At 38.1% G+C, this 17918-nt stretch overlaps 1 protein-coding gene across 2 annotated transcripts in view; it reads left to right on the top strand.

Moving 5' to 3' along the window:
* Positions 1-17918, top strand: part of alk (ALK receptor tyrosine kinase) — a 398208-nt gene that overhangs the window by 306997 nt on the left and 73293 nt on the right. For both annotated transcript variants that reach the window (XM_006799378.3, XM_006799377.3), the window contains exon 5: positions 2884-3017. In XM_006799378.3, coding sequence (XP_006799441.2) covers positions 2884-3017 — 134 coding nt within the window. The remainder of the gene's footprint in view (positions 1-2883; positions 3018-17918) is intronic.

Raw genomic sequence — 17918 nt, 5'->3', positions numbered from 1 at the left:
TGCACTTGTCATAATTGAAAGCTAGAGACCTGCTGAGATCTCTCAAAATAACATCACTAATGGTCTAAGGCTTAAAACCTTTATAAAGCAGTGAAAGTGTTTGGTTTTCTTAATCCTTGTGTGGAAATAGATCTAAGTTACCTAGGTGTGGGGAAATAAATCTGTGAAAAGAAACACAAGGCTTCCTACCAATGTATTCCCATTGACTCCAAGGTCTTCTATCATGGTGGAAATCTACTTTTTTAGCCCGGAGGTGTGCATTATTTTCTATAGTATTTCATTTACTTTCTTCACAACCACTCAAGGTTTGACCACAACCTACCAAACTATTTTTCAAAGTTATTAGAAACAAGCAGTCTTAAGAAGGAAATCTTTGTGTGGTCACTGAAAATGTCTCAAGACTCGTATCAATGAGTTGAAATCACAAGACTCGGATTTCTATTTAATGAAAGACTTCATAGACAGCCAAACTTCCAGGGAAAAAAAAGAAAAAGTATATATTTTTTCCAGATTGGTGCAAAAAAGTCAAAACTTCACAGATACATTGCATTGATACATTGCAAATTATCGATTACACATCACCGTATTTGGTATGATGTTCTGTACTCTTGGATGCTAATGCTATTGTGCAGTGAGAGCCATGTCTTTGGGTACCTTTTAAAAATGGTCAATAAATACAATCTCTGGCTCTGGGGAGGCTTAAAACACCTACAATACAGAAACTAGGCTTGGACTCTCAATGAAATAGTCAAAAGCATAAACTTTAGTATTTTTACAATAAAGATATACTTTTTACTTTAGTAGTTCCTCCAACTAACACCTGATTTATGTTCAGCACTGTCCCCTTTGGCATTTCTGGGTGCTGTTTCCCCACAGTTTTCGAATTTATCAGTGGGAGGATAACAATGTTATGTCACAAATGTCATCAAATCCTGGAAGGAGATTGCTGAAACTATTGGAATGGATGTGAGGGGATGTGAAGTGGAAAAACTAGAGGGACAAGTGTTTGACAAAAACAAAGAACGAGGATCCAGGAGGGAAAAAGGTTATATCGTAGTTAACATGTAATGCATTGGCGAGCAGTGGAGTCTAAAAATGTTTGTTTTGTTTTCATAACAAAATTAGTAATTGAACTTTACAGTTCCACCCAAACTGCAGTAAGTTAAATCTTCTCTGACTGAATAAAGTGCTGCAAAGATGTGCAAATAATTAGCTGAAAATGAGTTTCTGTACGCCTGCCTTTACTCGGCACATCTGACCTTATCAAAGAAAAGCAAGATTTATATAACAAAACAAATTTATTTTGATTTGCTTATATCATTTTCCGTCTTTTTTATATCTTCACCAGAGCCATGTGATAGCAGGACAGTGACCCTTTTCTCTTATAATTCTTAATAACTGTTTTGTTCTTTTCGCTCATACCAAGGCTGCTGGCTGGTGCCTGGCTGCCTGTGTTTAGACTCTTCAAAATGTCCATGTTCAGCTGGATGAAGGTGGTTTAAGATTCGGATCAGCTTTTTTGGTGTAAAGTATAAGCGATTATCTGCCTGCACCCCTCTCTGCATGTTATGCATGCATGAAAGGGACCGGCTCATAATCAGACATTTGTGAAACTGACCGGCCAGTTACCAAATCAGGGCCAAGAATTCCACGAATTCGCCATTTCCGGTCCCTGGTTGGTCAATGCCTCTGTACTTATTTTTTAGCTTCAGTGTTAGTTTTATTATTTCAGTAATGTTATTAACTCCTGACTTTCGCCGTCACGATCCTCTGTTTGTTGTGGATTGGCAGCGTGTGGCTTATGTGTGACATAAACTTGAATCACAAAAACATTATTACAATTTAGTTCAGTCTAAACACAACATATTTGCTTTTGTTTTCACTTGTATTTTCTGTTATTTCAGTAGTTTTTTAGATGCAGATTAAGATAATTAAAAATGTTATCTACAGTATATAATTCACAGAAGTCTATTAAATAGCAGCTAAATTTATTTATCATTATGTAAACATAACAAAGTGAGAGCATTAGCATTGTAATATGCTGCAGTCCATGCAACATGTCAAAGATGTAGTTAATAAAATATGTATGGTCTATGCATGGTGTAGTTTTTCCACCTGTTACTATTGTATTAATAATACAACATATAGAACGTTTGTAGCTTTCTGTAGCCTTTGTGCTGGTGTGTCTATGTGCAGGTGTGGCATACTTGAATTTACGATCTCATCGGGGAAGTAGCTGTTCACGGGACATTAACTATCCATGTTGTCAAGATTTGTATGTAGGGATGGGCAGGAGACAGGAGGAGGGGAGAGAGAGGGAGAGAGAGAGATTGTTGATGAGCCGGGAGCCAAAGAGAAATCAGCACAATTTGCTTAATAAAATTAGGGACAGTTGAACTGCACAAAGCCAGCTGGGCGCTTGAGGGAAAACAGCATTCGGTGCAGGACTTTCAGCTCACTAAGACACTAGAACTTGGCCTCAGTGTGTTGGCGATTCTTGAACACACACTTTCTGCATTTGTGGCTTCAATCCGTAAGCGTGTGCCGGCTTCACACCGCTTATTGTAATCTTTCAACAAGGGCACCACCTGACACCTGGCCACCTCTAAAACCTCCTCTACACCTGCAGAGTCTGGGTGGCCTCAAAGGGTGGGCCATGCATCACCATGCAAAGGAAGAAAGGGACCCTGCCAAAATGGAAGGGAATGAGGCAGCTACCATGTCAGCCTCCAGTGCAGCCCTGGACAGTCCCACCTCCGTCGTCCAGGCTGAGCAGGCCCAGGCTACACTCACCCCTCTCAACCGCAGCCGGTGTAGGTTTTTCTGTCAGCCATGGTGTCTGCTCTTCGCACTGATCCTGCTCCTGCTTTCTCTTCTTGGCAGCTGGGCAGTGGTCCACCTGACCCTGGGGGCAAACGGAGGATCACCTTTTCGGATCTCAGCCAGCTACGATCAGCGGATCCCGCAGGATGATACGGCCACCATTGAGCCCCACTTCACCACCAACTGCACCATGGGTAAGTAGCTGCCACTGATGTGTGTGTGATGTGTTTCGTTGCTGTTGTAAAAGTTAATGAATTAAAGTTTAAGACTTTTAAGAGTGACTTTCATCAGTCAGTAATTCCAAAAGAGATTTCCAACAATCACAAAATAGTTGCTGTCACTTCTCTACAAATTAAATACTGTGAGGAAGGTAAATCATTTTATATCAGTAACTGAGTAATAAAATTAATATATAATGAAAGTTTTTAATTATACATGGCTCCAAACTGATAGAAATCAATATATCTCATAATAAAATTTGGGATTGTTACGTTTTCAGTCGTTCCCTTGTTTTCAGATGCGTATGTGGACAAATGTGTCTCACGTGTCTGCAGAGTGACTGAGTTCTTAAACATGTCAAAATGGTAAATTGCATAGTTACACTCAGTCATTTTTAATTTCATTACAGCATGTTGTCGAATGAAATGCGTAGGCTGGTCTAGACTGGAATAATATCCTTCTCTGTCAACCTCGAAAGCTCCTCAAAATTGAGTTAATAAAACTGATTCAATTTCCTCTGAACTAGATGCAGAAGCACAGCAGACTTTCCTCAAACATGTAACGTGTAGAAACACAGATAAAGTCCTTGTTTCCTCTAACTGGCAAATGCTTGACGGGCAGAAAAGTGCAAATCAGCACCTGTTTGTCACACCAACCCGGTGCTGATTTACTGGAAGAGAATGCTTTAATCTGCATGTATAAAATGTCTCTATTTAAAAAAAAGTAATCACTTTTTTTTTTTTCAAAAGCTGTGGGATTTTTCCTAGTATACGTTTTTAAAAAGCAAGGGTTCGTTTCAGGCTTATTTATGAAAACTTGTTTAGCCAACCAGCTCAGAGACCACAGAACCCACATAAAAAGCAATAATCAAGTCAGGAATGACCCAGAGAAATGGTTCACCATTAGCTTCTTGTAATCAAATAAATTAAATCTTGAAATTGGCAGCAACACACTGCCAATTTATGTATTACAACATTATATTTATAATGAGAATCCAGCATTATACTTTCCCGTTGAGTCACGTCACCTTTGTTCACGTTATTTAAACTCATGTTTAAACTGCTGTTCTGGCCATTTTATCCCTTTGATGTTTTTCTAGTCTTTGGTCTTGTTACAAGTGATGCTTTAAAAATGTTTTCTTGTTACCTTTTTATGCACATATTACATGATAATTAGAGCCCCTGCAACAAACTGCAGTGTTACCTTTTTTATTTAAAAGACAACAAATTTACAAAAAGACGAAAAATCTAATTTGCATTTATAAAATCTGGGCTTCTTTCTAAGACTCGGTGTCATCGTTTGGCGGGTGTAGTAGCTTGCGGGGACTCTTTCCATTTTTCATTTTTACTTTTTCCACACACTTTTTTTCTGCCAATCATTTCAAGCTCTGAGATATTCTTTCAGGCACAGCACGTTAAATATCTGCCCACAGATCTTTAGCTGGAGTGCCATTCTGAAAGCTTCAGCTTGAATTTCTTCAAGTACTTTAAGTTGGACTTTGAGGTCTACATTGGAGCTTTGTCATATTGTTAAAGCCAGCCTCCTTTCACACTTCTCAACTGTCTGCATGACATAGCACTCATAATTTGCTTTTAATTAGAGGAATTCAATCAGGGCTCTATTCATGCGATCCTTCATGTGCCATTGATTATCATATATGCCAAATCTGAATATATCCACACCCACACTTTACAGCATGCAAGGTGTTATTTTAATCAAACTTCAGTCATTCTTTCCTCCAGAAATGTGGATTAAGATTTTGAATTCATAATGTCTGCAGCATATGATTTTAAAATGATTAAGATTTTGTTTTTGTGCTGAAGATGCTGAATTTTGTGGGGAAGTCAGTCTTCCATATATTGTGCCCGACTTTCGTTTAAGGACATTTTGCAGAGTGGAAAAAAGCTGGCAGCTTTCTCATATCTTTCAGATGCCTTTTTCTGCTTTCGAGGCATCAGTTATCTTCAGTTTCTTCAGTGTTTACTCCCGGGAGCCTAAACAGTCAGAAAATTTATGAAGCTCATTGTCAGCAGCTGACAGATGATCTGATCTTACAGCTCCAAACAAGTCAGCTTGGACCTAATTAAGGTCATGAGTCAGAAGGCTCTGAAATTTAACAAGTGAAAGGCTGACTGAACTTTTCTACATGCTACAATTATATGCCACGTTTTTATAAGTAACGTGAATTTACATTTGACGATTGTTGCATTATTGAACTGGTTGTTTTTACTTTATTCCACTTCCAAAAAATCAACACATGTGCATTTTACCTTTAGCTGCACGTAAACAGTTCTTCCCACGTTTGTGTCGTAGTGATTTCTGGCCACTGATTCTGGGTGGATCACTTGAACAAAGACCTGCACTGCACTTTATATTTGACTGCTTGTTATGCTGAGCACTGGGATGCAGTCAAGTGATCCTTCACCTTGTAGTTCTGTATTAAAATACAGCACATCTTAAAAAAAAAAAAGGTGATTATTCCCAGAGGCCTTTTTTTAAATTCAGAGAGATGCTCACAGTCCAGCAAATGTAATCCCTTCTGCTTTTATGGAGGGAGAGTCTCTTTGCACTCTGCAACAATGAAATGACTTTTATGCTTGGTCAATATTTAGCTCCAGGTGAAAGAGGAACATTGCACCGCAGGAAAGACTTGTCTTGTGGATTTGTCTTCAGATTTGGTTTAAATAAGGTGTTTAAACTTGAGTTTAGTTCAAAGGTATATTTGGTTATCAGCTATGTAAATACATTTGTGTGTATGAGTGTGACAAGAGAGGAAGTAAGAGAAGGAGAGGAAATGCAGTTCAGTTCAGTGCATATCTAGTCTTCCCTTACCCCCAAATTCTCTTTGTAAACTGAATCATTCAGTCAAATGCTGCTAATGAAAGTGCAAAATTTCAAAAACATATAATTAGCCTGACTTCACATCAATCAAAACAATTTCCATCTCACTTAAAACAGAAGTGATTCTCCAGTAGGTCTTTGTGTAACTGTAACAAAGAGTATGATGCTGCTCATGCAAATCCAGCTTTGGTTGAACAGTGTCTAATTGTTCTTTGTTTCGGGTTCACCCTGTTCCTCTTCCCTGACAGTGCATAAGCTCTGGCTGATAGACAGAGAGAAAAAAGCATGCAGACGTGCCACGCTCTCTTCGGGCACCACCTGGGTCCCTAGTGCAACACCCACGACACACGTCCCACTTCTAAAAAAAGTCCTAATCCGTCTCGGCACGCTCGCCGTGTGGCCTCACCACATTTCGTGGTGTTCTCAACCTCCCCCACTTTTTCCTCCAGCACCTGTCACAAACCTGAGCTCAAATTACTTCTCTTCTCAGAATATGAAGCCAGAGTGCTCCATTAAGGCTCTCACACTAAATCCCTGACAAATACACTCGTTTGCTTTATTTGTTCTAGTCCCTTGCGCTGAAAATTTGCTAATTACTACTATTAATGACCTCCATTATCAAGCTTTTGGGGTGAATAGCTGTAAGACTGATCCAGACTTCGGTGATAATTTGAGCAGGCAGGAGGCTGTGGACACAGACTGTTGGTACTGTTGTGGTTTTGTAACAATTTCCTTTAGACTTGGAAGACTTTTTTTTAAGAAACACATGATTCAGTCTTACAGTTTTAATTCACTGATTCGCTCATTATTTGATTTTTTAGCAAGTCTGCCTTGAGATATTCTGTATTAGCAGAATGTATGTATTATTTATAATCATTTAGCTAATAATTCATCTAAATACGATGCATTCAGTTGAAATTACTTCTCTTTTTCATCTTTTGCACCTGATTTGTAATTTTGACAAAGTCCATTTCCTCATCTTTAGTTGTTTTCATGGGCAGAAAGGCAGCGATTACTCTAGCTAGTGAAGTGCATGGAGATAGTCAATAGAGAATAAATAAATGGAGCAGTGTCTGACTTCTTTCTCCATACCCTTCCACTTTAATTAACTCATCAGTCACTGGACCAACAAGCAATCCAATTTGCTGCCCTTAAAGTGACTTGTGTGGCTGTATGCCTATCTCTGGAGCTCATCCTTCTGACAGGAAGTTAGAATCCTACCTTCTGCCACTATTTCTCTTTATGGTTGTCGCATATCTGAGAACGTAATCATTCAAACTCAGCAAACATGTCAGCAACACTCTTAACCTCCTACAGGTTCTCATCCTGAGAGTAAACAGACACTACTGTGATGACTGACAAGCTCATTAACAGATTGTGTCAATAGCAGATTTGACTTTTTCCTCTGTGACAAGCCAGAAGGTCACGTTTGCCTTAACGTCTATAACAACGTTTATCTGCTCAAGATCATATTCTGTGTTTGCACTCATGAATTACCCCACAAACTGTCACAATTCATTTTTCCAATTGGACAATGAGCAGAGTGAAGGCAGCAGCGAACCCTTAGGGAATCTGAACCACTGACCTCCTCTTCCTTGGTCCATTTCCTTAACCACTACACCATGCTGCCGCGGGGCATTAATGGAGCGTTACAGCAAGTCTATACTTCACGATTAGGTACACTGCACCATGAAGTGTCCCTAGGCCCATCAATCAAACATGGCCCTGTGGAGAATGCTATGAGGGAAATGGGTTTGGAGAAAGCTACTGTAGTGGACAGAGTGTGGACATGTGGAAGGATGGTTGATGATATTTTGTAATGGAAAAAACCATTCACTTTATAGCAGGACATCAGGCTTTAATTTAGATTTCTATTTCACTTTGGCTCTTTGAGTGCATGAAATAAACTCTCAGCCATATAGCTGCACCATATGGACTACAGTACTGGGCCACCTACACAATACACCTACAAGAGCTGCTCGGCTGCAGAAACCCACGCCATGGAGCTCCTGATGGAGAGTTTTTGTGTTAACGTCGATGTCAAAGGAGGTATGGAGCTTTACAGTTATTGAGTCAGCAGAGCGTTGGCGCCTCAGCAATCAGCAACTGATCTGTAACTTTCTGTTGTTTGCTACTTAAGTTACAGTAAGATAAGTTGCTGTAGTTCATAAACACTTCCACTTTGCAATAATACCACTTGCTGTTGCTCTTTGAATATCTACAAGGGAAGAAATTTCACAAACCTACTTGTTCCATGTAGATCATATGGCTAGGTCCTTGATTTTATGTAACTCTAGCAGGACTAAAAATACCCGAGTTAAAAGACTAAGCGGTGTGGCCCAATATTTTAGTCCACATAGTGTCAATACGTGTATATTACACCCCTAATGTTGCACTAGGCAGCTTTCAGGCCATAGCTCCAAATAATATCAATACTATTGTTTCAAAAGTGTTTTTAAGCCTTAAAGGGATTAAATAAAAATTAGGCCTGCTGATGATGCCACATTTGTCATCTCCTTCTAAAACAATATGTACACCAAATTTCACAACCTCCAATGCAATTGTTAAGATTCTTCATTAACCTCTTGCTGGAGCCAGTATGATGTAGACACAGTATCCTCTATTGTTGTGTGAATCTCACTCTTGCAGCCTCAAGCTGAGCATATTGTCTGGTGCAAATTTAGTTTTATCAGTTTTTTAGATTGTTGTGGAGGTTCATGCTTTTTTTTAATAATGTTTCTTCAGTTCATTAAGGTTTGCAGGCATTCATTCATGCACAGCTTTCTTAAGGTACCATGACAGCATGTCAGTCAGGTTGAGCTCTGAACATTTGGGTGGGCCATTCGATGATATGCTTGGAATCACTGTGTCTTGTCGCATAACCAAATTTCAGCCAAGCTTTAGCTGTTTGGTGTATGGACAAGTTCATGGTCGACTCAATGAGTGGAAGATACTCTGATCGTGTGGCTCCAAAACAAACCTAAGTCATTACCCCTCCACCACCGTGCATAACAGTTGGTATGAAGTTCTTATTCCACAATTCTTTCTTTAGCAGCAACTTTGAAAATGTAAAGAGATTTCTCCTGGGAGTATTCCCGAGTAAGCCATACTTGTTCCGTCTTTCTCTAACTCTACTGTCACTGATTTATTGTAACATTTTATGATGTCTGTTTCTTGGAAGGTTATTGCATTGTATTAATAGACCCTTGAATGCCCCAGACCATCAAACTGCCAAATCTTGTGTTGGTCAAATGCACTTACTGCTGCTTATCCTTACTTCCTATTCCTATGGAAGCAGTACTTGTGTGTGTATTTTTTCATACTTGTTGATGATCAAATGCGTAAGTACTCTCACTGCTTTCATAGAAATTATAATACCCTTATCATTTCTATGCAAGCAGTGAGAGTACTTAGTTTTGGGTCCTGTGAAAGCTTTCACATGACTGAATGGTCACAACAACAACAAAGTAGCTACTCTGCTTGATACTCCTTCTTCAGTCATTAAGAAAACAAGCATCAAGTGTTCTATTTAATAAGATATGAAACACAATTTCAACCTGTTAGGACCATGAATGTCTCTACAGAATGTCATATTTGTTTGATTATTTTATTACTCTAACTTTTTTAGATTAGAAAATTAAGAGTTAGACCGTCTAGCCAGCCAACCAACATGCATTGCCATATTGCCATACCTCTAACAAGGACAAAACCACAAAATGTACACATCCACATGCGTAACTCTTTCAGGCTGAGCTTCAAAAATCACAGCTAATCTGTTTTAATATCAATCTAATCATGTCTAATGTAATAAACCAATTTAGTTGGATGTCTGTACTGTCTGCTTGTAGTTCATAAACTGTAATATGAAGAAGCATAAATAACATGTATTTAATGCTCTATGGATTAGATATTTAACCCATATAGAGTTCATGTTGTTCAGTGGCAGTTAAACAGTATGTTTTGGTCTCAGTTACATACATTAAATATAGTACATTTTTTTGTGCAGGAAAAAACATTTGGTAGTTATTCTTTTTATCTTATGTTGATAGTATATGGAATTCCCATTAATGTAATTATGTTACCATCTTGTTGATTGATTTACAGGTTGTTTATTGGCTGACGCAAATTAGCTAGGCGTGTGGACATATAATTTTTTTTCCTGATGCAATGAGTGTCTAATTTCACTCTAAAAGTCAAGTCAAATCAAATTAAATAATAAAATCAAATCGAATAATGTTGCTGGGTCACGAAAAAAGATAAAATGTCTACTGCATTTAATATAGTTTGTACATAATTTCAGTTTAACATTTAATTAAATATAGGCCACGAGCTGCTCATCTAATACCAGTGTTCTTCATAATGTACTGTGTTTGTGTGTGTCTGTGTGTGTGTGAGAGAGAGATTGGGCAACACCACTTAAAAGGGATGAAAAAACCCCCAAATATTCAGTGTAGTTCCTTTAACGTTTGACCTGTATATTTATGAGGTGATCTTTATATTTTGCAATCACTGGTCCACTGTCCAGTCTGCAGATTTTAGTCCATTGTTATGTGGCTGCTAGGCAACATGATGATATATTGTCTGGTATTAATAAGGAACTTTCAGAAGCATATGATGAACCTGTAATTAGTTTTGGTTGTTCAACTCCTGGTTGTATCAGAGTTTACTAGCAGAGTACGTGTTATACTGTGCCTCACGGTCTGGCTTAAAAGAGCACTATAAAAATACAGCTTTTGATCACAGATCTCTACTTCATAAATAAATTAAGCTAAGTATATTAAAAAGAAGTTATCATTTACTTTGCTTTCAAAGCCTTTCGGAGCCTCGAAGGCAATCAGAAGTCCATCTATTTGTCAGCTTTACCTGGAGCTAATTATATGGATATTTCTGTTGATCTTGTATTTTGTTGAGGATACTTTGAAGTCTTTTGAAAACATGTTAGGATCACTGAGAGAATATACGAGGACAAAAAACTAGAAGAAAGTTAAAAACAGGAAAACAAAGCTCATCAATTAACATAAGATACAACTTGCCAAGACAAGAGCCTTTCTGGCAGTACTAAGCTTTATCACATTCTACCTCTAATCTCTTGCCTTAGGCCTTTCTGCAAGCAGCATCCCCTCAACCCAAACTGTGTTTCTGTTGCAGGCACCTTTCCAAGGCAATCTACACAGGCAGTTTCATTTTAAGATATTGAGCAAGTGTTAAATGGCCCAGGGCACCAAGTAGAGTGTTCACAACATGCATACGCCAAATGGAACAGATGTCTGAATCAGCACAAACCTGGCAAAGAGGAGGAAATTTCTGGATGTTACGGACTTAAACTAGTATTGACAAAAAGTCAATCAAGTTAAAGCAACATTAAATCTAATTACAGTCTGTAAAGCATATTTATGCACGAAGACTTCTGGGGTGAATCTGTTAATTGAGTTTCTCCTATCCGTTTAATATTAAGCAGCACATTTTATGTAATCATTTTTATGTAGGTACAGAAGGGTTGGGAAGTAGCTTAACCGGTCATTGATTATAGCCACAGAAATCTTTTATTGGGCTATAATGTGTACAGTTCTTAGCATTATTTTAACATAACAGAAGGGAATTTGTGAGGAATTCAGGCCCCAGTGAAACAGGCTTAGGGATTGGTTGGCAACCCCTTGGCAACCTTCAGTCACTATGGAAAAATGTGTATCACTCAACCAGTTGACAAGTGGTTGCTTGAGGTTGTTGGTAGATGCTGTAAAATCAACTGCTAAGGCTCTCGTCACGCAGGCCAAGAGACCATTAGGAAACCACTCCGTAAACTCGTGTCACTGGGAATAAATTTGTATTCTCCAACCAGTTGGTGAATGGTTGCTATAGATTGCTAGCAGATGCTAGGTGAAACTGGGTGCAAAGAGGGATACAGCCTGTGACTTTCATGTGGGTGACGGTGGCAATCTGCTAGTGATGAAAACAATCACAAGGAGATTTTTGGTGCAGCTCCTTTTGGCGCCAGCAACCACTCACAAACGAGTCAACGAATATATATTTTTCCCTAGCGACAAGAGGTTGGCGAGGAGTTCCCTGCAGGTTTCCAGGTGTGTGTGACTGAAGCTTTAGCAATCAAACTTTATAAGTTTTATATTGACTAAGTTAAGGCAGATCCACATACACACTTTCAGTAACTGGCAAACCCTGATGGATATATATATATATATATTCTACCAATGACCTAACCCTAACCTACAATATATTTCATATTTAAATGGTTATCTGTTTGAAATGTCTTCAAACTCTTGAGGAAGCTCTATGTTTTTGAGCGATTTCACTGATCCTGTTCAGTGCACTAAAAAGTATTGCTCTATGATGTTTTATGACTTTGATCTGTAGCTGGTACAAATTTCAACAGCATTAACAAAAATTTACGTCCTTAAAAAAGCCTCTGATATATTGCAATTGCATCACCTTCTGAAGAAGTCAGTGTGTCAGCAATGGGTAGCAAACATTTTTCCTGTAGTGGAGTAAAAATAGTGGTTATGACTTTTTACCTTAAAGTTAGTGCACTGAGATGATTTCTCCCATGAAATAAACCCAAACTTGCTCATCAGACTGAAAAAAATATGAAACATCAAGGCCAGTGCTGTGGAATCAAAACCCCGTAGCATAATGCTGATCATTTTAAACCAAACAAAGGCTACAGTCTCACCACAGTCGCCCTGACTGTGGAAAAGACGCTTTGATGTCAAAGCTGATCTGTATTATTGGTTGGTAACAATGTTTACTTAGCTTTGTAGATGCAGAGTCGTGGTAATGCAAGAAACAACAAAAGTTGGAACAGCCAGCATGTCATGAGTCATATGTGAGATTTATACAATGATGCTCTTTGTGAATTTCACTCTTTTGTATACTTTAAGAAAATGGCCACAACATTGCAGATAAAAGAAAAAAAACTACATTGAGAGAAATTTTCCACTGGCTCTAATGTTGATATTATTTTCCTGAAAGCTTTGTGGTGGTATAAAATGTCTTATAAAATCAGACCACGGGCAACCAAACTGAGAAAAATAACCAGAGGAAACAATGCTAAGAATTATACAGTATCATTATAACTGTTGAAAGTCAACAACAAAACAAAGTTACACATATGCAAATTATAGTTTTATATTTAAATACCTTTTTTTAGACTGTGTGCAGTGCACACCGGAACTTTCTGAGATTTCTACTAACTTGTAGAAAGTACTTCTATCTTTTGTGCCCACACTGCAAGAACTATGTTCAATGACAGCTCTTAGAATGGGCTTGTTTAATATAGCTGTTGTTCCACCACAAGAGGAACCTTTTGGGCTCATTTTTGTGTATAGAGGGTGTCAAATCAAGTAGAATTTATTTTATAGTGCTTACACAGAAACCAAACTTTAATATTCCATTTTTTAAGGTCAAGTATTACAGAGATGGCAAAAGTCCAGACACTGTGTTTAAAAAATACTCCAGTAAATGTTAAAGTACTAAAGCAACTTCTTACTCGAGTAAAAGTGAAAAAGTACAGCCTTTGTAATGCATTGGCGGACAGCTCTGCCATGCGTTGTGTAAAGGTAAATGAACCTTACTATTAGTACACGAGAAGATAAATGTTATTCCTGTCTAAATTCTAGTTCTAATAAATGTACTCAGCTTGAATCTGTTGTGAAGAACACGAGCAGTGAAAGAGAATTTCAAAAAAATAACTATTATCTGTTGCCTTCATTGTAGAGGGTGAGTATAACGGCACATTTAATCAATCTGAGATATCTCAGTATAAGAAAAAGAAGTGCAATTTCAATAGTAAGTCTCAGTTTTCTCTACATGATAAAGAAATGCTGCTGTAGTTAATGAGAGAAATCTGGCAGCACAACACTCTGGGTTTAAATTTACTGTGTGAAATGATGTAAAATCTTCTGGTAGCCTCCTGCCCAAACCGTCCTGGAATTATAAAGCAGAACGTTTTTGTTAATCCACAGAAAATGTTGCATTTTTAATATACTGTATACTGTGGACCTTTAGTAGTGAAAAAACAGGCACCTTAATTGTTTATCATTTAATTGTATATCTTGTACTTCATTACTTTGGTGCAGTGTGAAAGAGCATGGTCGAGCTCTTTGTTAGTTGGGCAAGCTGTAAAATACAAGAAAATACGATTAAAAGTCTAAAATCTTTACCTCCCTAACTTTTCCAATGACGTCCAGTGAGTCTGACTGGAGTCTTTGCTGGGCCGATTCAGGATCCCGGGCCTTCTGTTTGACACCCCTGTTTTATACTACCTTTGTACCAAACGTATAAAGGTTGAATTCAGTGAATGAATCTAATCTTTATAAGCTTAAATGCAAATTAATCTCTGCTACATAACTGAGTACTGACCATAAGCACACAGCCATTGTGCACTACACTCTAAATCCATCACAGTACAGAAAACTAACCTTTTTATCCTGCTAGAAACTCCAGTATTTTCATGCAACATTTGAATTACAGAAATTAAGTATAACTTATAACTTATGTTTGTTTTGCAGACGTTTTACAATATTAAATTACAAAATTTATGAAAAGACATCATATACAGATCCAATGATTAGAAATGAGGACATCATTTTCTGTCTGTAAAGTTAGCGTTCACTCTTTTCTCTCCGTGGGAAATACAGAAGCTGTAACTGAAGCTAGCGGACACACTGTGTGACACATATAAACACACCTTGCACCTGTACCAGGTCCAGTGTGTATTTACTGTAAAAACGCAAATAATTACTATAGATCATGCCAGTTCAAAAGTGCCTTCAACCTTCAAAGGTTGCATAAAGAGTGATTGTATAGGGTGAAAAAAAAAACCCTACTACCTCTTTATCTGTGATTTTCAAGACTGAGTATATCATAATGTTCATTTGGTTAATCATTTTGTAAATTTGTCCCAGTGTAGAGTCAAATAGACAATAGAGCAGTAATGCAATCTTGAGACTGATGAACTTGCTACCATATATGTGTCCCCAGTTTGTCACTTCAAAGTCCCAAGATGGTAGAGGCCAAAATGCTTAGCTTCTCGGATGAAGAGTGCTGTGTTTGTCTTTCAACTTTTTCAAGAGTTGCCAAGTGTTTCACATTGTGACATTGCTATAAACTCAATGTGGCCTTTGTTGTGTAGCTGTAGTTGAGAATTCTTAGAACCAGTTCAATAACATCAGTGTTTCCTTGCTCGTTGTTTTGAAGCTGTTATCTCATCTGTCATTTATAGTTTAGGTCAGACAGGGTAAAAATATCAATAAACCTAAAAAGTAGAGGAGATGTATGGACAATGTTTGAGTCAGGTGTGTATATAAGATATAAAAAAAAGAAACAGATGGGTAATCCAAGAACTCAGTACAATATCTGTCATTTTTCTGCAGTAAAAAAGAAAAAAAATCTTAGGAGTGTAGAATAGATGTTTTTCCCTCTCCATCTTTGCTCGAGTGTGTGCAGCTCTCTCCAGCAGGGAGCATGACAGATAGTGATGGTGATTGGGCAGAGCTCGGACCAATCGAGCGTGGCTGTGTGCAGTTAATTGAATTCATGAGCGAATACTTCTTGTCCTGTCGACTGTCCAGCGGGAAACCCAGCTGCATCCATCTTGAGTATTGCAGCCACTGTAAATCTCCATAAATATCGTTAAATTTTGCCTTTAATGGGGTGGCAAGATAGTTGCACCACCCGTGCTCGGGCTCCTTTAGATTTTTGTCCCCTGTGACAGAGGACAGGCCACCATTATGGCACTTAAGATGGAAGATTGCGAAGTAATGAATGACCAAAATCGGATAAATGACTTCTAACCACTGCTGAATCATCTGCTAGACTCAATCAAGTCTGCAAAGATATTGTTTCTGTTGTGTTTCCTTTTCTGCTTATTGGCATTCTATCCACACGAAGCACAAGCAGATCTCAAGCCGGGCGGTTCTTCAGACTGGTTTTGTTGTTGTTGTTGTTTTAGAGCACACAGAGGGATTTTACAATGTGACTGACGTGCTTGCTCATCTATAGGAAAACAAAAACCATATTAATATCTGGATGAGTCTACCCTCTCGATGACTCCAGATTGTGTTTTTGCAGCTTGTCTTCAACAAGGATGCGTCTGTTTGTATTCAAATCTACAAGCGATATCCACCAAACCATGTCAGAAGTTTTATTCAAATGGCAAGGCAAACTGGTTTGCAAGATCTTTTGATATCTCGCCGAGTGTAATGTCTCTATCAGTGGAATCTAAACGCGATGTCTTTATTGGGGTTATGCAAAAACACGAAAATGTTAAGTACTATTGTTGAAATGATTTCAGCTAAGCTCACTAGTGCTTCAGTTTCTGCCATGAGGGAAATGCTTGAACCAGAAAACCCATCCTAAGCCATTGTTTGGCTTTGGCACGAGCCAATGCAAATAAATGTTTTCTCCTACTTTAAAACGTTGTCCAAGTATTATTCTTCTCATCTTTTGGTTGGCCTGAGATGTTTGTGTATTCATTTGTTTACACATTATTAATCAAGTTCTATATTTTTCATTTTCATGAAATTTTTTGCTACATTCAGTCTACATTTGTCGGGAGACAAACTGCACATTCAAACAATGTTTAAACCATTAAAAGAAATAAATAAAAATTGCACATTTTTGCAGTCAGTGACCTCAACAGGTTTTTAGGAAACTGCATTTAAGACACGTTTGGACATCTAAGTCATTTTTTCAAAATTTGTGCTCTAAATTAATTTTGCTTTTGATCTTGTAGATGAAGCCTCTTCGATTTTCATCCTGTAAGCAGATGGCACGAATAAAAGGTTGTTTCTTTAAAAGAAATAGACCAACTTGGCTTATAATTAGATGACAAACACGGAACGCTAAACTCCAGCGAGCACACGTCTGAACTCAAACATGCTCAACTGGCAGCGAAATGCACGAAAACCATATTTAACTTAAAAGCTGCTCTTTTTTCCCATTTTTAATTAAATTGAAATGAATTTAATTCCGTTTAGAGAAATGATAAAGCACTCAGATCCAAAGTATTGCAGAGCTGTTATCAAAAAGGTTTTAATGAGACTTTACATTGGCATACAAAAACAAAATATTGTTCCCCCTGTTTACTATGTCCTCAGAGGATACAGAAGGTCTTCCAGGATATCCAACAAGTCACGTAGCAGTAATTAAATGATAGTGACACACTGAGGCCTGCACACTCTCTCTGGAAGCAGCTTTTAACTATGATGGACTAGTGAAGTGACTCCCGCTGCCTATTGATTGTACTTTCTAAATGACTCTTGTCTAGTTACTTGTTAATTGTTCACCAGTCATCCATTAACAGTTGTTAACAGTCAGCTGTGATAACCTGAATGCTTTAGATTGTGAAGAATGGGTTCAGCACACACCCCTTACACAAAAGCACCATAGCTGAGAAGTAATATAACAGCAAGGTCTTCTCTCAGGGTCTTTCCTGTTTCTGGATACCAGTGTCAGTACAATCCTCCGACTCTGAATTCTAGTAGACCTTGAAAAAAAGTCAGTGATGCCGTTAGCATTATTTTGGAAAGAAAAGTTGCACATTTATGTTCTACATAATTTCACTGAAAATATAATGTGCAGATATAAAAAAGCAAAGGCTGAATTGTCTCGAGACGATGAGTCTGTCTAGAGAATATTTGTGTAATTTTATGGAAACTTATCCCATAGCTTTTTTTCCCCCCTCCTGTGACAGAAATCCAGCATCTTTGTTGAACTCCGCAATGGTTTGCTTTGTCACTGGATGAAAGTGAATATCCCTTTAGGACCCGCTGTGACAGCGGCGTGTTTTTCCTTTCAGAGCCGTACGCGATTTAAGAAAGTTTTATATGCTTACATTTCAAAAACGTCGTAGTCGAGAGGCTTGCGAATGTTGCACCCAGCCTTAAAGGGATTTGCACTTGTTGCAATCAGACTTAAGGGGTTTAATTTCTTTTTGTTTTTGCTACAATACTGTGCCAGAGTCCCAAGACTCCCCCTGTTTCTTTATATTTTCATAGGACTGTGGGAAACAGGTGCATCAA

This window comes from Neolamprologus brichardi, chromosome 19 (assembly GCF_056152115.1).
Source record: "Neolamprologus brichardi isolate AB-2024 chromosome 19, ASM5615211v1, whole genome shotgun sequence".
NCBI classification, from domain to species: domain Eukaryota; kingdom Metazoa; phylum Chordata; class Actinopteri; order Cichliformes; family Cichlidae; genus Neolamprologus; species Neolamprologus brichardi.
This window is presented reverse-complemented; position numbering and strand designations above follow the sequence as displayed.